Source organism: Leucoraja erinacea, chromosome 3 (genome assembly GCF_028641065.1).
Source record: "Leucoraja erinacea ecotype New England chromosome 3, Leri_hhj_1, whole genome shotgun sequence".
Classification (NCBI taxonomy): Eukaryota; Metazoa; Chordata; class Chondrichthyes; order Rajiformes; family Rajidae; genus Leucoraja; species Leucoraja erinaceus.
In genome coordinates, this window is record NC_073379.1 from 105,304,739 (window position 1) to 105,329,110 (window position 24,372).

Below are 24,372 nucleotides of genomic sequence, written 5' to 3' on the forward strand. Positions count from 1 at the left end.
GTTACAGCTTTCTCCCCTCTACAACATCAGATTGAAGAAATGCCCCGACCCAAACCATTGTCTGTCCATTCCCTCTACAGGTGCTGCCGGGCCTGCTGAGTTCCTCCAACAATGCTGTTTATTGCTCAAGATTCCAACATTTGCAATTTAGGGGCCTGTCCCACTAGGTGTTTTTTTTTCGACGACTGCCAGCATCATTGACTGACGTATCCGGTCACCGAAAAAGTCGCGGCGTGACGCGGCGTGATGACGTATTCACGCACGGTGTTTCCTCAAGTGTCGCAACATTTTTTTTTGTCGCCGCTGGATTTTGAAATGTTCAAAATCTTTTGGCGACCCTGATATGTCAGTCAATGACGCTGGCAGTCACCGAAAATATCGGCAAGTGGGACAGGCCCATGATGGTGTCTTTAGGATGCAAGACCATATGGATCATTCTACATCCTCCTCTGTTCCTTCTGGGAGTTCAAATGAAGTGAGGCAGTAGTCCTTGAGTTGTTAACAAATAGTAACTTATGTTGTACTTCCGGTGGCGCTGGTGCCAGCAGCCTCCACCTACAGCCCGGTATCTTTGTGTTTTTTTGTGCTTTTTTGGTGTTTTTATGTGGGGGAAGAGGGCACGGTGCGGGGGATACCGTCCTTCAGCCGCTTCCTGGTGAGGACGCGACTATTATTCGAGTCGCGTCCTCGCCCCCCCCCCCCCCCCTCCCCCCACAGTGGCCTACCTACCTGGATTGGCGCGGCCTTTCCTGCCGGGATCGACCGGAGCTCCAGCAGCGGCGGGACAGCGCTGGAACATCGCGGGGCTGGCGATGCCTTACCGGGGGTCGCCGTCTGGAGCCCGGAGTGCTGGACCTGCTGCACCAACATCCTGGAGCTGCGGTTTGCGGAGCTCCCAACGCGGGCAGCGCTGACTACAACGCGGGGTCCTGCGACTCTGCCCGGCTCGGCCTGTGGACTCAGGAGCTGCAGACTCCGGCAGCGGGAGGCGGCTGATCAGAAGGTCCGGGCCGCTGAGGAGGAGGATGTTCACCGTCGGGGTTCGGCGTCGGCGTTCCACCAGCCCGGCGTGAGGGCCTGAACATCGGGCCACCCGGGGCGGTGACTGCGGGTGCTCGGAAGGCCCCGACCACGGATGAACACGGAGGGGAGGCTGGCTGGACTATGGTGCCTTCCTCACCTTGGTGCCATTTATGTTATGTTGTGTCGTGGACTTTCTGTGTTTGTGATTTTTTTAATTCAATTTCAATTTTATTTTTAATGTTTTATTATTTATTTATTTATTTATTTTTTGGTGATTTTTTTTTAATGATACTGCCTGTAATTGAAATTTATTTCGTTGTCTCAAATTGAGACAATGACAATAAATTTGAATACAATACAATACAAGTATTTTGTTATAAAAAATTCCCACCTCTTGGTTTCCTTGTTCCATAGGAGGCATGCGGATGTTTGAGGAACAATGCGGCTTTCAGGACTGTGAATACGATAGGTTATTGTGTTGTTGTCTGCAAGAGGTTGTGGATCACGATCCTTTAGGCTTGCTGAAAATATCTAGGAAGCAGCAGAAGTTGGTGAGATATCGTGTAATACAAACCGCATCCATTAAATATTAAATGGTTACAATTTCCTTTTTAAAAAATTACTTTAAGATACATTTTAAAGTCAAAATCAAATTATTCACCTCACAGTAATTCTAAATCAATTTTTAATTGAAACTAACATTAGCTGATCCATATATTTAAAATTCTTTCATTGTTATTAGCTAAAATAAACCAATCATTCAAAACAGCCACAAAATCTTGTTCGAGGTTCATTGAAATCCTTTGTGTTTTTTCTCTCAAGATAAAAGGTGGCTGTTTGGCCTTCAAGTCTAATCCATCTTTCATGGCACACTTATCAAAGCAATTCACCTACATTTCCATATAAACCATTTATTCTTGCATGCTAATTAATTATTCCTAATTTTCCAAACGCCCACTTACTGTAAGCTATGGGAAATTTACAAAGAGCCAATAAACCTACCAACCCATGTGAAGAAACTGGAAAGCCCATATGGTCACAGGGATACAAACTGCACACAGACAAGGTCAGAGGTCAGGCTTGAATAGGGGTGCAGGAGCAGGGAGATACTGGTATTACCAAGCACCATCTTTGTAGGGCTAACCATTTTATAATTTGGAATCAAATATTTAAGTTCTAAATCTGTGAACAACAATAAATTTAAAGACTACGATCAGCTACAGTTTATAACAAAAGTGTTAATGACGAATGGGCGTGTAATGGTCAAGGACAGTGGCACAACGGTAGAGTTGGCGCATAACCATATATAACCATATAACAATTACAGCACGGAAACAGGCCATCTCGACCCTTGTAGTCCGTGCCGAACACGTATTCTCCCCTAGTCCCATCTACCTGCGCTCAGACCATAACCCTCCATTCCTTTCCCGTCCATATAACTATCCAATTTATTTTTAAATGATAAAATCGAACCTGCCTCCACCACTTCCACTGGAAGCTCATTCCACACAGCTACCACTCTGAGTAAAGAGGTTCCCCCTCAGGTTACCCCTAAACTTCTGTCCCTTAATTCTCAACTCATGTCTGCTTGTTTGAATCTTCCCTCCTCTCAGTGGGAAAAGCTTTTCCACGTCAACTCTGTCTATCCCTCTCATCATTTTAAAGACCTCTATCAAGTCCCCCCTTAACCTTCTGCGCTCCAAAGAATAAAGCCCTAACTTATTCAACCTATCTCTGTAACTTGGTTGTTGAAACCCAGGCAACATTCTAGTAAATCTCCTCTGTACTCTCTCTATTTTGTTGACATCCTTCCTATAATTGGGCGACCAAAATTGTACACCATACTCCAGAATTGGCCTCACCAATGCTTTGTACAATTTTAACATTACATCCCAACTTCTATACTCAATGCTCTGATTTATAAAGGCCAGCACACCAAAAGCTTTCTTTACCACCCTATCTACATGAGATTCCACCTTGAGGGAACTCCAGCTCCACAGACTTGGGTTTGATCCTAACTGTGGGTGCTGACTGTGCCGACTTTGTGCGTTCTCAGCAAGACCGTGTGGGTTTTCTCCGGGTGCTCCAGTTTCCTCCCGCATTCCTAAACCGTGCAGATTTGTAAGTTAATTGGCTTCTGTAAATTCCCCATAGGGTGAAGGATGCTGAACTGTGATAACTAGTGTACAGGTGACCGTTAGTCGCCACGGTGAGCTGAAGGGCCTGTCTTCACGCTGTATCTCTAAGCATTTGTATCATTGTGCCACCACAATTTCACTTGCCAATTATCAATTAAGGTACACGCTCGTCCAGAGGGGAAAACAAATCTTTAGTTGCCAGCTCTAAGTGGCACAAAAACAACAGCCAGCAGCAGTCATTCAAAAAATCTTGATAATTACTTCAATGTCAGCTAATGCCTAGCACTGGCAATGAAAGACTAATATCACATAGAGCTTTTTATACTTGCATAGAAACATAGAAAATAGGTGCAGGAGTAGGCCATTCGGCCCTTCGAGCCTGCACTACCATTCAATATGATCATGGCTGATCATCCAACAGTATCCCGTACCTGCCTTCTCTCCATAACCCCTGATACCTTTACCCACAAGGGCCACATCTAACTCCTTCTTAAATATAGCCAATGAACAGGCCTCAACTATCTTCTGTGGCAGAGAATTCCAGAGATTCACCACTCTCTGTGTGAAAAAATGATTTTCTCATCTCGGTCCTAAAAGACTTCCCCCTTAGCCTTAAACTGTGACCCCTTGTTCTGGACTTCCCCAACATCGGGAACAATCTTCCTGCATCTAACCTGTCCAACCCCTTAAAAATTTTGTAAGTTTCTATAAGATCCCCCCTCAATCTTCTAAATTCTAGCGAGTACAAGCCGAGTCTATCCAGTCTTTCTTCATATGAAAGTCCTGCCATCCCAGGAATCAGTCTGGTGAACCTTCTCTGTACTCCCTCTATGGCAAGAGTGTTTTCCTCTGATTAGCCTAGCAATTCAGCCCAGCAAACAAGTGGAAATTTACTGATCCATTGCAAAAAAAATGTCAAGTAAATTAGAAGTACAGGTGCACAACCTTTTATCCGAAGTTCCGGAAACCGAAAAACTCCGAAAACCGGCCATTTTTTCCAGGATGTCGTCTGCACACCAAAGCTCGCGTTTGGCGCCAAACTTGACCCGAAACGACCCACGGTCAACCCAGGTCTGTATTACTGTAGCGGCTGCCTCCTCCCCGGAGACCGGGGAGACACTTAAACATCTGTAAATCATTGCTTAAATGTTAGTCAGTTAGTTTGGAGGGCTTTTATGTGAAGGGGGAGGGGAGAGGGGGTGAAGGGGTAAACTTTAATTCTTAGTCCCCTACCTGATCGGAGAGGCGGGGAGCGGTCAATGCCTTACCGGGTCGCCGTGCAGTAAGCTCCGCAGCGCTGTGGCCGCCAACTCCCAGCTGGGGCTGCGGGCGTCCGGCCGCGGGCGGCGCCGGTTGTAGCTCCGACCCCGGCAACTCTACCCCTGGCTGCGCGGCGCTCCAAATCCACCGCTGCCCGTGGCCGGACGCCCGCAGCCCCAGCTCCGCGAATGTTGGGAGTCAGCGGCGTCGCAGCGCTGGGATACCAGCGGGGAGCGGGCAATGCCTTACCGGGTCGCCGTGCGGTAAACTCCGGAGCGCTGTGATCGCCGACTCCCAACATTCGTGGAGCTGGGGCTGTGGGCGTCCGGCCGCGGGCGGCGCTGGATTTGGAGCGCCTCGCAGCCAGGGGCAGAGTTGCCGGGGTCGAAGCTCCAACCGGCGCCGCCCGCGGCCGGACGGAGCCCCCAGCTCCGCGTTGTTGGGAGTCGCCGACCAGGTAGGGGACTAAGAATTAAAGTTTCCCCCTTCACCCCACCCCACCACATAAAATCCCTCCAAACTGACTGACTAACATTTATGCAATGATTTACAATGATTCCCCGGTCTCCGGGGAGGAGGCAGCCGCTCCAGACTTTTCAAGCCGCCCGCGCTACCTACCTAATCTACGCTAAAAATCTTCCATTCGGAAATCCGAAAATGTCCGAAATCCGACAAGTGTCTGGTCCCAAGGCTTTCGGATAAAAGGTTGTGCACCTGTATATATTTATGTCACAAAGAACACATCATTTTCAAAGTAGACACAAAGTTGCATGAATCAATTTATTTGGCAATGGGAAATACTGAGCAGACTATAAAATAGACTGCTGATTCCTTTCTCCATTTTATGCCACTTCTCCTATTATTCTTGTTGCTTAACCTAAATTTAAATCATCAATTTGTTTATGTTTAACGATCTATGAATCGAAACCTTAATTGGTACACGGGACAATAAAATACCCTTTGAACCCTTAGAATAGAATAGAAATATTTGTAATACACCGATCCTACTTTGTTGTTGAGGGCATTCCTATTTGCGTTGGTTTGGAACCATTGCTGGCTGCTGTACTCCGTGAATTGCACACGCTGACAATTTTCACGTCCCGGTTCAGAGGGTGGAGAAGAAACGTCCAGCAACCGTTCAGGAACTTGCAAGGAATCACCGTTCTTCCACTCAACTTTGTGCCCATTAATTTGTTGGGGATACCAGTGATACGATTGAATAGTGAGGTACTGGCAGGTATCAAGAACTGTCTTGCCTCTGTGCATTTGGAGAAAGAAAAAATGGTTGTTTGTTATCAGGGAACTGAACCATCCTGCCAACAATTGGAGAGCAGTCCTGAACTACGATCTAGCTCATTCGAGACCATTGGACTATCTTTGGACGACAGATGGCACAATGGGCTAAGTGTTCGGCTGGCGACCGGAAGGTAGCCGGTTCGAATCACGCTTGGAGTGCATACTGTCGTTGTGTCCTTGGGGCAAGACACTTCACCCACCTTTGCCTGTGTGTAATGTAATGTAATTATGTGAAGCACTTTGGGGGTCAATGCAAGTTGACTGAAAATGTGCTATATAAATAAGATTATTATATATTATTATTATATTATCTTTGATCGGACTTTACTGGCTTTGTCTTGCACTCAACGTTATTCCCCTTATCTTGTATCTGTATATTGTGGACAGCTCGATTGTGATAATATATTGTATTTCCGCTGACAGGTTAGCACGCAAGAAAAGCTTTTCACTGTACCTCTGTACATGTGACAATAAACTAAATTTCTCCTCAAAGAAGCTGAATTTAGATAAAATCAGATAAAATCAGATTTTATTTTTTATTTTTTTACAGGTGTGGGTAATCTTATTTCAAATGCACTCATTTTGTTCTCCAATTCATCAACCTAAAATATTTGTTCCATTTCACATTCCACAAACACTCCCTGGCCTTCTGTGTTTCCTTCATTCTTGGTAACTTCGCCTGACTTACTCAATTAAATTACTTGAAGAGGTAATAGGGTGGAGAACCCTATGGATGTGGATAAATGTGAGGTTATCCATTTTGGTGGCAAAAACGGGAAAGCAGACTATTATCTAAATGGTGGCCGATTGGGAAAGGGGGAGATGCAGCGAGACCTGGGTATCATGGTACACCAGTCATTGAAGGTAGGCATGCAGGTGCAGCAGGCAGTAAAGAAAGCGAATGGTATGTTAGCTTTCATTGCAAAAGGATTTGAGTATAGGAGCAGGGAGGTTCTACTGCAGTTGTACAGGGTCTTGGTGAGACCACACCTGGAGTATTGTGTACAGTTTTGGTCTCCAAATCTGAGGAAGGACATTATTGCCATAGAGGGAGTGCAGAGACGGTTCACCAGACTGATTCCTGGGATGTCAGGACTGTCTTATGAAGAAAGACTGGATAGACTTGGTTTATAATCTCTAGAATTTAGGAGATTGAGAGGGGATCTTATAGAAACTTACAAAATTCTTAAGGGGTTGGACAGGCTAGATGCAGGAAAATTGTTCCCGATGTTAGGGAAGTCCAGGACAAGGGGTCACAGCTTAAGGATAAGGGGGAAATCCTTTAAAACCGAGATGAGAAGAACTTTTTTCACACAGAGAGTGGTGAATCTCTGGAACTCTCTGCCACAGAGGGTAGTTGAGGCCAGTTCATTGGCTATATTTAAGAGGGAGTTAGATGTGGCCCTTGTGGCTAAGGGGATCAGGGGGTATGGAGAGAAGGCAGGTACGGGATACTGAGTTGGATGATCAGCCATGATCATATTGAATGGCGGTGCAGGCTCGAAGGGCCAAATGGCCTACTCCTGCACCTAATGTCTATGTTTCTATGTTTCTATGTTTCTAGAACGGTAACATAACAGATGCAATGTTTGAAAAGTCATGATAAGGTGACAAAAAGTGGAAATGGGTTGCACAAGGATTAATACTAACTGTTTTAGAAATTGGAATCAAATAATCGGAAGATTATTGGACACAGCTACCAGCATTCGAGGGCATCTACCACACACGGTGCCCAGGAAGGCCGTCAGCATCCATAAAGACTCCTCACACCCTTGTAATGGACTGTTCAAACTACTTCCCTCCGGCAGACGTTACAAGGCCTTCTACGCCCGAACCTCCAGACTCAGGGACAGCTTCATTCCCAGAGCTATAGCGGCTCTGAACCGGCCCTGCTGAGTGTCCCCCACCCCCCCTGGACTGTCTCCCTCGGATGGTCACGTCGCACAGACACATCTGCACTTTAGTCTGTTTGAACTGTTTGACTATTTTACTGTTCTTTTTACAATCCATGTTCTCGGGGTATCTAAATCTAAATTTTATTAGTTATTTATGTTATGACATCGGATGGAAGCTGCATACCAAATCTCGTTGCGCTTATGTGCAATGACAATAAAATATATAATTATTATTATTATTATTATTATTAACTTACAAATTTGTGGACAACAATAAATTTGTAAACAACATTGACTGTGCAGAAGGCAGTAACCAAGTGTCTTGATGTATCTGGGAGCCCCTCCAAAAAATTACGTGTGGCACTTTTCAACACTAAGAAGCCTCTATACCCATTAGCCTTTATTCTTCATATAACCATATAACAATATAACAATTACAGCACGGAAACAGGCCATCTCGGCCCTACAAGTCCGTGCCGAACAACTTTTTTTTCCCCTTAGTCCCACCTGCCTGCACTCATACCATAACCCTCCATTCCCTTCTCATCCATATGCCTATCCAATTTATTTTTAAATGATACCAATGAACCTGCCTCCACCACTTCCACTGGAAGCTCATTCCACACCGCCACCACTCTCTGCGTAAAGAAGTTCCCCCTCATATTACCCCTAAACTTCTGTCCCTTAATTCTGAAGTCATGTCCTCTTGTTTGAATCTTCCCTATTCTCAAAGGGAAAAGCTTGTCCACATCAACTCTGTCTATCCCTCTCATCATTTTAAAGACCTCTATCAAGTCCCCCCTTAACCTTCTGCGCCTCCAGAGAATAAAGACCTAACTTATTCAACCTATCTCTGTAACTTAGTTGTTGAAACCCAGGCAACATTCTAGTAAATCTCCTCTGTACTCTCTCTATTTTGTTGACATCCTTCCTATAATTGGGCGACCAAAATTGTACACCATACTCCAGATTTGGTCTCACCAATGCCTTGTACAATTTTAACATTACATCCAGCTTCTATACTTCTAATTCATCTGGTGACTTCGTAACTAAGTGCAGCTGCTGTTTCATTTAAACAGCATATTGTAGCTGGTCTATCAACTGGTTCCAGAAAAGTTCTGAAGAAAGCTCCAAACCCAAAATGTAATCTGCATCTGTCCATTCCCCCCAGAGATGTTGCCTGACCTAACTTCCTCCAGGGTTTTGTGTTTTGCTCAAGATCCCAGCATCTTTGCTTCCTTGTGTCTCTCTGGAATTGGTGATGTGCTTTATAATGGAGACATCCAGCACTGAGACAGCCGCGTTTCTCATCTATACACAACTATTCTCATCAGGTCATGCGATGAGAGTAGAATTAGGCCATTCGGCCCATCAAGTCTACTCCGTCATTCAATCATGGCTGAGCTGTCTCTCCCTTCTAACCCCATTTCCTGCCTTCTCCCCATAACCTCTGACATCTGTACTAATCAAGAATCCATCTATCTCTGCCTTAAAAATATCCACTGACTTGGCTTCCACAGCCTTCTGTGGCAAATAATTCCTCAACTATATATAGTACTGACAGCTATAGGACAACTACATTGATTTTATGTTCAGTGCCCTCAATAATTTAAACATGTTGATTTGAAAATAAAGTTAAGAGTTTTTCAATGTGTTGAAAATTAGAAATCACATGCAGCAACTGGCTTATGCTAAGTGATTTTTTTAAATATTGATGTATAAACTAAACTGTGCTGGCAGCTTTCACACCCTCAATGCCAACCTGCTGCAAGATCTGAACGACCCTTCTGCCTCCACAGATGCTGCTTGATTCACTGAGTTCTTCCAGTATTTCTTTGCTCCAGATTCCAGCAAGTCTTCTCTGTCTCTAAGAGAATTCCTTGACTTGCTTGGAGGAAATACCCAAGTGCAAATGCAACTAAATTGTAGCAACTTTGCACTCTGCCACTATACCCCAAGAACATTTGTTACAGTCAATCTAAACTGAATATCCAGACGCATCCATATATATATATATATAAATGAGATTTGCTGCAATCAGGTGCCTGCTCCACCAACCACCAATTAAAGCTCAGGGCCTGGCAGACATTGACGCAGAGACAACAACCTGGCTGCTCAACACCCGGCTTGATATCTAAAGGGTCTGTCCCACCAGCATGCGTCTAGCGCGACCAAACGTGGTGGCTTGAGGCGTACGGCCTTGCGGGGCCGGTCCCACTTCCAACCGCGGAGCCGTCTAGAGTTGTGTGGGGCTGGTCCCGACATCATACTCACCAATCAGCTGGGCAGGAGGCGGGCCGACTGAATTTGGACGTCGCACGTTGCACACAACGGCACGCCGGGCGGTGATGTCATCGCGTACGCCATCAAGACGCTGCGTACGGCGTTGAGACGGTGCGTACGCTGTGTACGGCCTCAATGCTGCTGCAGGCCGATAGGCCGTTGCCGTGCGGAATTTTTGAACAGTGTCAGTTTTTCGGAGCCCCGCACAATGTCGGGGCCAGCTCCGCACAACTCCATGCGGCTCCGACGATCGAAGTGGGACCGGCCCCGCGAGGCCGTACGGCTCAAGCGACCACATTAGGTCACGCTCGCTGCATGCAGTCACATGCTGGTTGGACAGGCCCTTAACTATTCCTTTGGTTTGTGTTTCATTCGCAAGAGGATGCACAATACAAATCTCTGTGTTTGAACAAACACCGAAAAATTCACACCTCAAACTTAGTAAGGAATAATGCAATCACCATTGGAAACTTGTTGAGCATCTACTGGAATTAGTCTTGAGCTCATTTCTGAATCACACAGAGTTTTATCATTTTGTTTTAGAAGATGCAATGTGAAGCAAAATGTCATATAGATTTACCTAAATATGGGTATTCATGTTGAATGACTTCCAAACAATTTCCATTCCTGCCATCCCACAGAAAAGGCCATAAACATATCCTATATGAGTGTGGACATTGTGTATTATCTCTATTCCATCCTTTTGACTTAACTAATACAACGTTTCAGGCAATAATAGGCAAGGTTTCAGTCTGAAGATGGGTTTCGGCCCGAAACGTTGCCTATTTCCTTCGCTCCATACATGCTGCTGCACCCGCTGAGTTTCTCCAGCACTTTCGTCTACTATGCATTCAGTACTCAAAAGCATTAAATTCAATTTGCAAACATATAACAGTTTTTGCCCAAAAAATTAATCTGATCAAATCGAAATAATTTTACCTCTGACCAGGTGATCCACATTCTACATCAGTGAGGAGTGAGAAGGCAAATCTTTCAGTCACTTCAGACAGGTGACTAAATCCTTTGGTATCCATACGAGTAGGATCTAACAGTGCACAAAGACTATTATACAGTAGTTCTCTTCCGGTATCACTGAGAGGCCCCCTTTCTCCTTCCTCGAGTACCTAATAGATCACGAGTAAAATAATCTGCGTTACATTCTGATTCAAAAATGACAAAATGAACTAATAATGCTGAACACGATTTTCCTCCAAGTACTTTGGCAAAATAAGAATTCTAAATAGGCTAATACACTCACCAGCACTAAATAGATGGCATGAATACACTATGTTTAGCAGGCTTAATCAAACAGTGCTTGGTAACATACACCAATATATATTCCATTGACTCTAAAAACAATCCTAGTCTGGGCCAAACAAATGATAAAGGGGAATTCCACTCTTACAATTTATTTTTACACAAAACTGCCTCAAACTATTCATAAATTACAGTAATAAAACAGAAAATGTTGGAGGTGGTTCTGTCCCATATACCCAGGTGTCAGAAGTCAAATCTGCTCTCATGCAGCAAAACTTTTAGAAAGTGGATGGACTGGATGGAGACCCTGCACAGATTCTAAAATGATGTGCCAATTATATGTGCGGCACAGTGGTAGAGTTGCTGCTGTACAGCGCTTGCAGCACCGGAGACCTGGGCTCGACCCCGACTGGGTGCTGTCTGCGTGGAGTTTGTATGCTCTCCACGTGACTGAGTGGGTTTACTCCGAGATCTTCAGTTTTCTCCCACACTCCAAAGCCGTACAGGTTTGTCGGTTAATTGGCTTGGGTTTGTATGCTTGGTATAAGTGTAATTTGTCCCTAGTATGTGTAGGCTTGTGTTAATGTGTGGAGATGGCTGGTCGGTGTGGACTCGGTGGGTTGAAAGGCCTGTTCAACCGCAGTGTATCGCTAAAAAAAACTGAACTAACTGTCTTTCGCCAATATCTTCAGCCTTTCACTTCAAAAATCACGTATCCCCACCTGTTTCAAGGAAACCTCTGTCGTTCTAGTCCCCAAGAAAAATAAAGTGATTTGTCTCAGTGACTGCCATCCAGTGGGTCGAATGTCCGCCAAAAAGTTGTGCTTTGAAACATTGGTTGTCGTTCACATCTGCCCAGTCTCCCAAACAATCTAGGCTGCTGGAAATTTGCGTACAGTAAAAAATAGGTCTACGGCCATTTCCCTTATACTATATTCAGCTCTGTATAATCTTGCCTATAAGAACATCTATGCCAGGATGTTGTTAATGGACTAGAGCAGTGGTTCCCAACCTTTTCTTGGCCATGCCCCACCTAATCACCTCTAAAATCCTGATGCCCCCCCCCCCATGTGGTGATATATAATTCTTATCATTTAAAAATTGAATTTCTAAATCTAATTCAATAAATAAGGTTCTCCCATGACCTCGCGCGCTACGTGCAACGTGCATGAAGAGCGATGGCGCGGTGATTATGTAATAACTACACAATAAAGACCTTTTTTTACCCCCAAAAAATTATTTACTCAAAATAACATCTGAAACATAAACTACATATGTTTACCTGATGGAAAATCCAAAAAAATTAAAATCAAAAATTTGGACCCAGACCTCCTTAAAGATCAAATTGCCCCCCTGTGGGGCGTACGCCCCATGTTGGGAACCACTGGACTAGAGTCAGCCTTTAACACTGTAATACTGAATCAGCTCATCATTAAACGTTTAGCTCTTGTCCTTTGGACTACAATCTGCAAATGTCTTATGGACTTTCTGGCCTGCACTCCTGTCGGTTGGGATTGGCCACAGCATTTCCTCCGCCATGACCCTCCACATTGGTGGTCTTCATGGTTGCGTGCTCAACCCCTCACTTTACTTCCATAAACTGTCTGGGTAAATATAGCAGCAACTCGATCTTCAGGTTCGCCAATGATATCATTGTTGTCGGACAGATAGACAGCAACGACATATAGGATGGATACAGGAACGAGATCATGGTGTCACAAGAGCCTAGCCCTTAATGTCAGCAAGAGGATATAACTGGTTGTTTAAGAAGGAACTGCAGATGCTGGAAAATCGAAGGGACACAAAAATGCTGGAGAAAGTCAGCAGGTGCAGCAGCATCTATGGAGCGAAGGAAATAGGCAACGTTTCGGGCCGAAACCCTTCTTCAGGCCCGATATAGCTCGATATAGCTGGTTGTTGACCTAAGGAGGTGGAATGGTGACATGTGGTGGGGTGGAGGGGAGGAGGAGGCTATTGGACACCTTCCCCTCATGAATGGAGCTGTAAAGAAAGTCTGTGACCAGTAGTGTTTCTGCTGCTCTCTGACAGGTTGCATCTCATCACAACGGCTCTGCTCATGACCAGCTGGACCTGAAGGGTTGGTGAACACAGTCCACTTCATCACAGGCACATCACTTCATTCTATCCAGTTCATCTTCATGGTGCATTGCATCAGAGAGGCGGGAAGTATTCGTAAGGATCCTGCCACCCTGGGCATTCCCTTTTCTTTTGCTAAGCTTCTGGAAGAAGTTATTGGAACTCGAAAGCCCAGACATCCCAATTTAAGAACAGAATATTTCCAATATTATCACACTCCTCTATTAATCACACAGCCATTCCTGGAGGTGGTGGCACATACTCTTATTCTTAACTCTTCCCCCATTCCGTTATTCTGTTAAGGCATTTTTTTGGTAGTACCTTCTATTGCACTATAATATCCCTTGGCATATGGGGTTCCAGAGGGCTCAATTTTTAGGGCCCCTGCTCTTCTCTCTATACTTACTTCCTCTGGGCTCAATTTTAAGAAGGCATGGCATCTCCTTTCACTTTTACGCAGATGATAGCCAGTTATATATGCCACTCAGGAAGGAAGTCGACTATTCTCTAAAATCACTTCTGTCTTGTCTTGAGGACATTAAGTCCTGGATGGCCTTAAACTTTCTGGGACTTAATGAAAAAAAGACAGAGGTGATTTTGTTTGGTCCCAATGGCTGCCATGAACCTCCCTTTGTTGACTTGAGTCCACTGGCATTGTCCGTAAAGCCAACAGTTTTAAACCTGGGTTTTAGGATGGACGGTGATTTTAAACTAGATAAACAAATAGGCGCGGTGGTTAAGTCCAGCTTCTTTCACCTAAGGAAGCTGGCAAAGGTGAAGCCCATTCTCGAGCGGCAGCATTTTGAAACAGTAATCCATGCCTTTATTACATCTAGGCTGGATTACTGTAACGCACTCTACTCTGGAGTCGCACGAGCTTCATTGGCTCATCTCCAGCTGGTTCAAAATGCTGCCGCTCGCCTCTTAACCGGAACTCGAAAGAGGGAGCACATTACGCCAATTTTGGCCTCCCTTCACTGGCTCCCAGTGCACTTTCGAGTTCATTTTAAAATTATTTTATTTGTTTTTAAATCGTTGAATGGGCTCGCCCCGCCTTACCTCTCTGAGCTGCTCCACCCATACGCTCCTGCCCGGTGCCTCAGGTCAGCTGATCAGCTGCTCCTTGAGGTACCAAGGTCTAAGCAGAAGCTCAGGAGGGATAGAGCCTTTTCTGTTGCTGCTCCGGCACTCTGGAACACTTTGCCGTTGCACATCAGACAGGCCCCCTCACTGTCCATCTTCAAATCCACCCTAAAAACTAATTTTTATTCTTTGGCTTTCGACATTGGCTGAGACATTGCTCCTGTTTTTAGTGCTTTTAATGTCTTTTAATTTTTACTGTTTTATAGTCCTTTGTTTTACGGTTTTTAATGGTTTGTAATAACTTCTTGTCCATGAGTTCTCATGTACAGCACTTTGTGGCAACTGCAGTTGTTTAAAGTGCTTTATAAATAAAGTTATTATTATTATTATTATTATTTGCAACATTTAACACATTTTCATTTATTGCTCATAAAGTCAAAAGTGATAGGAGTAGAATTAAGCCATTCGGCCCATCATGTCTACTCCGCCATTCAATCGTGAACTGATCTATCTCCCCCTCCTAACCCCATTCTCCTGCCTTCTCCCCATAACCTCTGACACCTGTACGTTGCTGTAATTATTTTATTTATCCTTTACTCTCTAAGTGTCCTACAATCTAGGAGTTTCACTGTACACTGATGTATATGATTACATACTAAAATGAATTTGAATTAGATACTCAGCAAGTCAGACAGTACTTTTGGACAAAGGAGCAGAGTTAATATAACAGGGTGATGACCATTCATCAGTAATTATTCTCTTCAGTGTTAGTTCGCTCCACAACTACTGCTGGACCTACTGAGTACTGCCATCATTTTCTGTTTATATTTCAGATTTCCATCATATGCAATTTCTGAGTATAAATCACGGTAAGTTACTCAGGAACATGTTATTTAAAGGGTGCTGTAACTCGAAAAGGTGACCAGACCTCTCAATGTTTATAATGTGTTGCTTGAAATGATGCCATTTTCTGTTATTCCCTTATCCACCACTGAAATTTGATGCCAAACTTATGATGTTGTTGTGCACTAATTACTGCACATTCAGACAAATACATCACAGTATATTGCTGAACCAGGTTTACTTCATGATAGGTAAATGTTAGGTAACAAATGTCAGCTATTTTAAAAAGGTTATGCAGTTCCCTTATAATTATAGCATGCTGATTACGGTATTGAGATTATAATTGCTTGTCATGAGTTGTAAGTTTCACCTTTTCAAACACTTTCATTACTGCACTGAGTTGTTCTCCTGTGGTCTCCACAGTCAGCTTGCTTTGCAATTTCTGAAGAATTTGATTTATTAATTCATCATCAAGAGGTTGGTATAACTGATTAGCCAAAACCCAGAGGAACTGAGTGTCAGCGTCTGTGACTATTGTAATATTTGCTATGTTGTATTTTTCATCCAACAAAACTCCTGCAGTGGGATTATAGAGCACCACTTGAAATCGTTTGGGAAATAGATTGGAAGATGTCAGCTCTGGAGTAAGAACAATATTCAACGTTATGTTTAGCTGTCCTGGTTGAAAAGTTAAAATGCCTTCCGATTTCACAAAATCCATCCCGGCAATTGCTGGGGATATTAAGGTTTGGCCCATCAGCTCACCCTTCCTTAATCCCTATAAAATAAAAGGATAATGCAAAATTACAGTCTTTATTTGCACTTCCATTGTAATAAACAAATACTTGCTTTATTATTAAACCTTGCACAGTTGAGATTTATTTTTAATGTCATATCTGGAAAACTCTCTTCAATAGAAATTGGAGAGAGTCGAGAGTGTTTTATTATCCTATGTCCCGAAACAGAACAATGACATTCTTGCTTGCAGAAGAAACAAATGATATAGTATAGCAATGAACTTCTAAAAGACCAGGACTTTGCTGAAACAGTATAGGCATTTGATTGACACTTACTGCCTTGTAATAGCTGGCCAACAGTACAAGTGAGGATACACACAAAGTGCATTATGAATCATATCATGCTGTTGGCTAATTTCATACATTAGCAAAAAGAGTATCGCACCTTGGTCTACTTGGATTTTTATGAAGTGTCCCCATTGCATACTAAATGTCTATTAAATCTAAACTTAAATCTGGTAATTAGTTGGGTAAGTATCTATTTGATGACTTGATAACTATTAGTGAAAGAGAATCAATTTCTCTTGCCCAAGAATCGAACAGCTAAAACCATGTCAAATATATTCGGACAGCAGATTGTTGATAAATTGAAAAAAAATTCAATTCTAAATTTGATTTTTACATTTCTTTCAGTAATTCCAATCTCTCCTTTCCATTTCTCGATTTGCAAGTGATTTATGATTGAATTCACTTTTGTACCGTTTTCCTTTGATAATTCTCTTAAACCTCAGTGGTTAAATAAATAAATTCTGTATCATGCTGTTTCTAAGTGCTAGGTACCCGATTTTCCTTGACATACAACTTGCTCTTTCAGCAACTTGCAGAGTCACAAACACTTCAGTTAAAATGTGCAGGAAGAAGTCTAACAAACAAACACATGTCAAATGTCCCTCTCTGGAAATCCCATGCACTTGGGAATAAACACAAAATGTATTCAAAATTAACAAGGTTGCTGTGATTGATAGTTAAGGTATATTATTTTTCTGATTAGTTTCATGGGAAATATCCTTTTCTAGCCAAGTCTGTCCCAAGAGACCAGGTAGTATATTAGAGCTTCTCCACAATGGAGTCCACAGGCATGGATTTCCATCCATCAGATGTGTGGCCATCAGCTCCTGCAACTTGCTTCACAGAAGTCCTCAACTACATAATTAGCATGGAGGAAGACAATAGACAATAGGTGCAGGAGTAGGTCATTCGGCCCTTCGAGCCACCACCGCCATTCAACGTGATCACGGCTGATCATCCCCAATCAGTACCCCGTTCCTGCCTTCTCCCCATATCCCCTGACTCCGCAATCTTTAAGAGCCTATCCAGCTCTCTCTTGAAAGTATCCAGAGAACCGTCCTCCACCGCCCTTGAGGCAGAGAATTCCACAGGCTCACAACTCTCTGTGAAAAGTGTTTCCTCGTCTCCGTTCTAAATGGCTTATTCCTTATTCTTAAACTGTGGCCCCTTGTTCTGGACTCCCCCAACATCGGGAACATGTTTCCTGCCTCTAGCGTGTCCAAACCCTTAATAATCTTATATGTTTCAATAAGATATCCTCTCATCCTTCTAAACTACAGAGTGTACAAGCCCAGCTGCTCCATTCTTTCAGCATATGACAGTCCCACCATCCCGGGAATTAACCGGGAGAACCTACACTGGGGGGGGGTACTCCCTCAACAGCAAGAATGTCCTTCCTCAAATTAGGGGACCAAAACTGCACACAATACTCCAGGTGTGGTCTCACTAGGGCCCTATACAACTGCAGAAGAACATTTTTGCTCCTATACTCAACTCCTCTTGTTATGAAGGCCAACTTGCCATTCACTTTCTTCACTGCCTGCTGTACCTGCATGCTTACTTTCAATGACTGATGAACAAGGACCCCCAGATCCCGTTGTACTTCCCCTTTTCCCCAACTTGACACCATTTAGATAATAATCTGCTTTCCTGTTTTTGCTACCAAAGTGGATAACCTCACATTTATCCACGTTAAACTGCATCTGCCATGCATCTGCCCACTCACCCAACCTGTCCAAGTCACCCTGCATTCCCATAGCATCCTCCTCACAGTTCACACTGCCACCCAGCTTTGTGTCATCTGAAAATTTGCAAAGAGAAAATAGTAGATTTTGAGATTTTTTGTTATAATTTAGTTTCAGTTCCACTTAGTCGGAATGAGTAGCTGCAGTTTTTCAGATTTGTGCTAGAAGTAACTCTTATTTCTCCTACAGAATAGAATATTTCTTGTCAGAAGAACTATAATCAAAAATAAACCTGTACGTGATTTCCCACCTACCATGTAACCCTTGATTGTCAAGTCAAGTCAAGTCTATTCGTCATACACATACGAGATGTGCAGTGAAGTGAAAAGTGCCAATGCTCGCGGACTTTGTGCAAAAAGACAACCAAACAAACAACCAAACAGAATCACATATTCTTTACATATTAAATATTGTGGGCGGAAGGAAAAAAACGGCAATTTAAAAAAAAAAAAAAAAAAGAGTGGTACAGTAAAAGTTAGTCCCTGGTGAGATAGGAGTTTACAGTCCTAATGGCCTCTGGGAAGAAACTCCTTCTCAACCTCTCCGTTCGCACAGCATGGCAACGGAGGCGTTTGCCTGACCGTAGCAGCAGGAACAGTCCGTTGCAGGGGTGGAAGGGGTCTCCCATGATTTTATTGGCTCTGGAGTTGCACCTCCTGATGTATAGTTCCTGCAGGGGGGTGAGTGAAGTTCCCATAGTGCGTTCGGCCGAACACACTACTCTCTGCAGAGCCTTCTTGTCCAGGGCAGAGCAATTCCCAAACCAGATGGTAATATTTCCGGACAAGATGCTTTCCTACCCTAACCCTAACCTTAACCCTATTTTAAACTTTGTGGGGACTCAACATTTGGCTTCAAGCCTGACTTTAAAATGTTTCACTGTTTGGATTAAAACAGAATGTCTGGATTACTAGATATTTTGCTGGTCAGTTCTGGTCCAATGGACAAATATCATTTAATGTTGGAACCCTACAGTTAGTTCTGCAGTCTGTACTGCCTTTCCAAAAAGAATCCACATTAGAAAGTCAGCCTTTAAAAATCTATGTGCTAATTTCCAAGTTTATCGACAATAATACCATATGAATAGTAATGCAAACATAAGCGACTGTGAGGGAAAAGGGTCTCGACCCAAAACGTCACCTATTCATTTTGGCCAGAGATGCTGCCTGACCCGCTGAATTATTCTAGATTTTGTGTCTAAAGCACAAGTGACTGACAGGCCTTTTCCTGCTTAGATTTCTTATGATTGTGAGAGGAATTGAAAGAGTAAATGTACAGTATTTTACCCAGAGCAGGGGTATCAAGAACCAGGTGGCATAGATTTAAAATGAGAGGGCAAAGATTTAGTAGGAATCCGAGGGGCAAATTTTGTAATATAGAGGGTAGCGAATGGAACAAAATGACCAGAGTAAGTAAGTATTATTTAAAATGCTGATTGTCAGGTACGTGGATTTGAAAGATTTAGAGGGACATGGGCCAAACATGGGCAGGTGGGTCTAATGTAGATGGGGCATCTTGGTGAACATGGGCAAGATGGGCCTGATGATGAAGTACTGTAACTGTGCTATAGGACTCTGTGACTGGTTAATGTCTGCAGTTTAAACATAATTATCAATTGTTTTATGGAGCACTATTATTCATGTAAAATCATCACTCAATTAATAGTGAATGCATAAATTTCAAAGCTATAACAAATCTAATTGTATAAATCACTTTGGAAATTTGTAATCACAATTATATCATTATAATCCTAATGCTTTGAAAGCTCAGGTTTTAACTGTACAATGCAATTAATAAAAGTGACATGATCTTATCAAATAACCTGTAAGCTTTTTGATGGGTACATGGATATGCAGGGACCAGAGCAATATGGATGACATGCAGGCTCATGCAGGAGGCACAGGCTCGAAGGGCCGAATGGCCTATTCTTGCAATTATTGTCTATTAGTTTGAATTGGAATTGCATTCAGCACTGATATTGTGGACCGAAGGGCTTGTACCTGTGCTTTACTGCTCTAAGTTATTAGACTATTATCTAAATGGTGGTCGATTAGGAAAAGGGGAGATGCAACGAGACCTGGGTGTCATGGTACACCAGTCATTAAAAGTAGGCATGCAGGTGCAGCAGGCAGTGAAGAAGGCGAATGGTATGTTAGCATTCATAGCAAAAGGATTTGAGTATAGGAGCAGGGAGGTTCTACTGCAGTTGTACAGGGTCTTGGTGAGACCACACCTGGAGTATTGCGTACAGTTTTGGTCTCCTAATCTGAGGAAAGACATTCTTGCCATAGAGGGAGTACAGAGAAGGTTCACCAGACTGATACCTGGGATGTCAGGACTTTCATATGAAGAACGACTGGATAGACTTGGTTTGTACTCGCTAGAATTTAGAAGATTCAGGGGGGATCTTATAGAAACTTACAAAATTCTTAAGGGGTTGGACAGGCTAGATGCAGGAAGATTGTTCCCGATGTTGGGGAAGTCCAGAACAAGGGGTCACAGTTTAAGGATAAGGTATAATCTTTTAGTACCGAGATGAGGAAAACATTTTTCACACAGAGAGTGGTGAATCTTTGGAATTCTCTGCCACAGAAGGTAGTTGAGGCCAGTTCATTGGGTATATTTAAGAGGGAGTTAGATGTGGCTCTTGTGGCTAAAGGGATCAGTGGGTATGGAGAGAAGGCAGGTACGGAATACTGAGTTGGATGATCAGCCATGATCATATTAAATGGCGGTGCAGGCTCAAAGGGCCAAATGGCCTACTCCTGCACCTATTTTCTATGTTTCTTTGTAAGTTCACAAATTTATGTGCAAGAATAATGCTCGTTTCCGCTTACCTGTGTTTGATAACTAACATTTGCAACAGTACTTGAACCAACATTCTTAACAACCTGCAGGGTGACAAATGTAGCCTTCTGATCAACCACAGTGAGCCAAGATCCTGGAGTAAAATAGATCGATGCGTGAAGGTTATCACTCTCCAATATTGTAATGTTTAAAAATCGAGCACTGTCATTTATCAGGGCTCCTGCTCCCACTTCATAGATTTCCACAAGAAACCATGTTTCAGATTCTGGGATCTGCAAAGGGGAATTCACAAAGCAGTGAGTCTGGAGGAAGCATTTTCACATCACATTATTCAAGTTGAAAGCTTTGGACTGCCAATTAATTCTTAGAAACTCAGCAGTCGGTAGATGCAAAGTATCTTGGATAACATTCATTTTAATTCAGCACAGATGAAGCAAAGTATAATTCATAGTTTCATTTTTTAACTTTAATGTTAGAAATAAAAATTCTAAAACAAGAAATGTTAATTTGTGTTCATTGTGGATGTTAATTTGTGTTTATTGTGTGTTTTGTTATTTATTATTATATGTATGACTGCAGGCAACAACATTTCGTTGTTGACAAATAAAGGAATCTAATCTAATCTAATTAATTAATAATTTATGGGCCGTCATTTTATAATATTCACAGAAATAAAGATGCATCATTTGATGAAGGTTGTGGATAATTAAAGTATTTTTACTGATATTTATGAACATGAACAATCCTTGCTTACATAACTTTCATGATTCTTTGCAAGTTTTGAGTTTAAAATTGCAATCTGAATATTATTAATACAAGTATTTTCATTGTTGATATTCTTTTAATGTGTCTACCAATGTAATCAATGTGGTAGCATTAACATCATCTTGCTAGCTGTATGCAAACGTCTGTGCTTGGTGGGCCATTTTCAATTGGAGCCAAAATGATGGGCACAAGTTGTAATCAACATGTCTACATGCAGGGTGCACTTTGCAAGAGTGATCTGGACAAAATTGAATGGTGTACAACATATAGACCCATTGCAACTTGCAGGAAAAGATATGTCTGCACAGGATTTCATCTTTCTTTCACTACATTCAATTCTGGATCACCCTGACCAATAACAACACCCTCTGGCAGGATGACTACAGCTTAGCCTTCAACACCATAACACCCAATAAGCTCATCACTAAGTTTTCGGATCTTGACGTCGGGACCTCCATCTGCCTCCATTCTGGTTTTCCAGACTGGCAGTCGGTTAATTGATCAAAGCATTTCCTCCTCCCCGACCTACAATGGTGCCCCTCTGGTTTGCTTGCTCAGTCTCCTATTCCTTGTACTTCCATGGCTGAGTGGCCAAATGTAGTGGCAACTTGATTGTGAAATTCACCTGTGATGTTGTCTGGATCAACAACAATACGGAGATGAAACACAGGAAAGAGACTGAACCTTGTGTTCATGGTGTTTAAGAAGGAACTGCAGATGCTGGAAAATCAAAGGTAGACAAAAATGCTGGAGGAACTCAGCAGGTGAGGCAGCAACTATGGAGCGAAGGAAATAGGCAACGTTTCAGGTCGAAACCCTTCTTCAGACTGAAGAAGTCCGAAGAAGGCTTTTGACCCAAAACGTTGCCTATTTCCTTCGCTCCATAGATGCTGCCTCATCCGCTGAGTTTCTCCAGCATGTTTGTCTACCTTGTGTCATGGTGTTGGGACAACCATCAAGCCCCTTAACATCAGCAAGACAAATAAGTTGGTTGTTACCCTAAGGAAGTGAGCAGGTGAAAACAGCTTTGTCTCATCAATGGAGCTACTGCAGAGATAGATGACAACTTCAGGTTCCTTGGCATCCATATCACCAACACCCTAACCTGGACCCTTCATTTTGATGGGGTGATCAAGAAAGCACATCAGCTTATTTCATTTATTTGGCGGAGATCGGCACAACCAGGAGGATTCTCCTGAATCTCCACAGATACGCTGTAGAGAGTATTCTAACAGGATGCGTCTCAGCATGGTAATGGCATCTGCTCTGCTCTTGATTGCTTGTATACCAGGATCTGCAGTTGTATTCTTGTATTCTTGTATTCAAATTTTATTGTCGTTGCCTCACTTTGAGACAACGAAATGAATTTCCCGTACAGGCAGTATCGTTAAAAAAAATCACAAGAAAAATAATAAAAATAAATAATAAATAAATAATAAAACATATTAAAAAAAAATAAAATTGAAATTGAATTATGTGTCCATGGGAAGCCGATTTAATTCTCCGCAGTTCAACTGACAAATTTAAACCAAGAGGCCTCAGGTCTAAAACTCTTCACTACTCTATTGGATGGGGACCCTTGCTCACACAGCCGGTTGGTCATCACCCAGGCCTTGAGGAAGAGAATTTCCAAACACAGTATCCACACATCCTAACCAGTTATTCGAACAGCACTGCCTTTCTGTTAGCCTACCTGATCTGGTTTGATTTCAATGGCGATTGGGCACCGAGTCTCTCCAGATAAACAAAGGATCATTCCTGATGTGGCCATGAGCTCGTTGGTCAGGTCTACCCCATCTCTTTGCAGTACAACATCTGTTCTCTTAAAGCTCACACGCCAAGAAATCGTCACATCCTCAAAGGATCTGCAAATGTAAACTAAATGTCACATTTAAAATATCTATAGTGAAGTCACAGAGCTCTATAATACATCATTTACAAACAAAGCACTCTCATAATTCCTTACATTGAAATTGATAAATGGGTGGATTTTGATTCACTGAACATAGAAAAATACAGAATGGGAACAGGCCCTTCAGCCCACCGAGTCTGCTCCAATTCTCAGCTGTCTGTTTACAATAATACTACGTTAATTCCATCTCACCACATTCTCACCAAATCCCGCAGATTGTATTACTTGCCTACACACTTGGGATAATATTTGGTGGCCAATCAACCGACCAAACCCCATGTCTTTGGGGTGTGCGAGGAAACTGAACTACCAGGAGAAAACCATGCAGTCACAGGAGAAAAGCTGCAGACTCCACATAGATGGCACCAGAGGTCAGAATCAGTCACGATGCTGCCATAATCATATGGATCATAGAAGCCACAAGATTTTCATTTCAACATAGCCACTCATGTTTTTCAACCTTTTACACTCAGAATACTACTCGGATTTTTATTTGTGCTATCCAGCATTTTACCAGCTATTATTTGATGCTATTTCTCACTGAATTCCCATGTCCAGTGAACTCCCTTTGGTCTCAACAGATATTAAATTAATATTATCAATTCAGCTGATACTTTGGCAAAGACTATTGAGGAGGGATAAATGTGGAATAATTATTAGAACAAGAATGTCCTGCCACTTGCAGGCTGGAAATAATGGCTATAAAAGAGCAGATTGACATCTAAAATATTCATAAGGCATTCTTGGTGCACAATCATTTTGTTAAAATCGGGAAGATAATTGCCAATGTTATTCTTTTGGCTAACACTGGTAACAATAAATTACAGATGGGTAATTAATGACATGATCAACAATGGTTAGCCCCCTTTGATTTGCAGTTAC

The 24,372-nt window shown here is 42.7% G+C and overlaps 1 protein-coding gene across 1 annotated transcript in view; it reads right to left on the reverse strand.

Annotated features, from left to right (window-relative positions):
* The window catches only part of LOC129695907 (adhesion G-protein coupled receptor V1-like), a 491,758-nt gene that overhangs the window by 173,164 nt on the left and 294,222 nt on the right, over positions 1 to 24,372 (reverse strand). Inside the window, exons 76-81 of the mRNA XM_055633356.1 lie at positions 23,272 to 23,443; positions 20,843 to 21,085; positions 15,546 to 15,953; positions 10,835 to 11,019; positions 5,430 to 5,679; positions 1,415 to 1,554 (exon numbers count right to left, since the gene is read on the reverse strand). Coding sequence (XP_055489331.1) covers positions 1,415 to 1,554; positions 5,430 to 5,679; positions 10,835 to 11,019; positions 15,546 to 15,953; positions 20,843 to 21,085; positions 23,272 to 23,443 — 1,398 coding nt within the window. The remainder of the gene's footprint in view (positions 1 to 1,414; positions 1,555 to 5,429; positions 5,680 to 10,834; positions 11,020 to 15,545; positions 15,954 to 20,842; positions 21,086 to 23,271; positions 23,444 to 24,372) is intronic.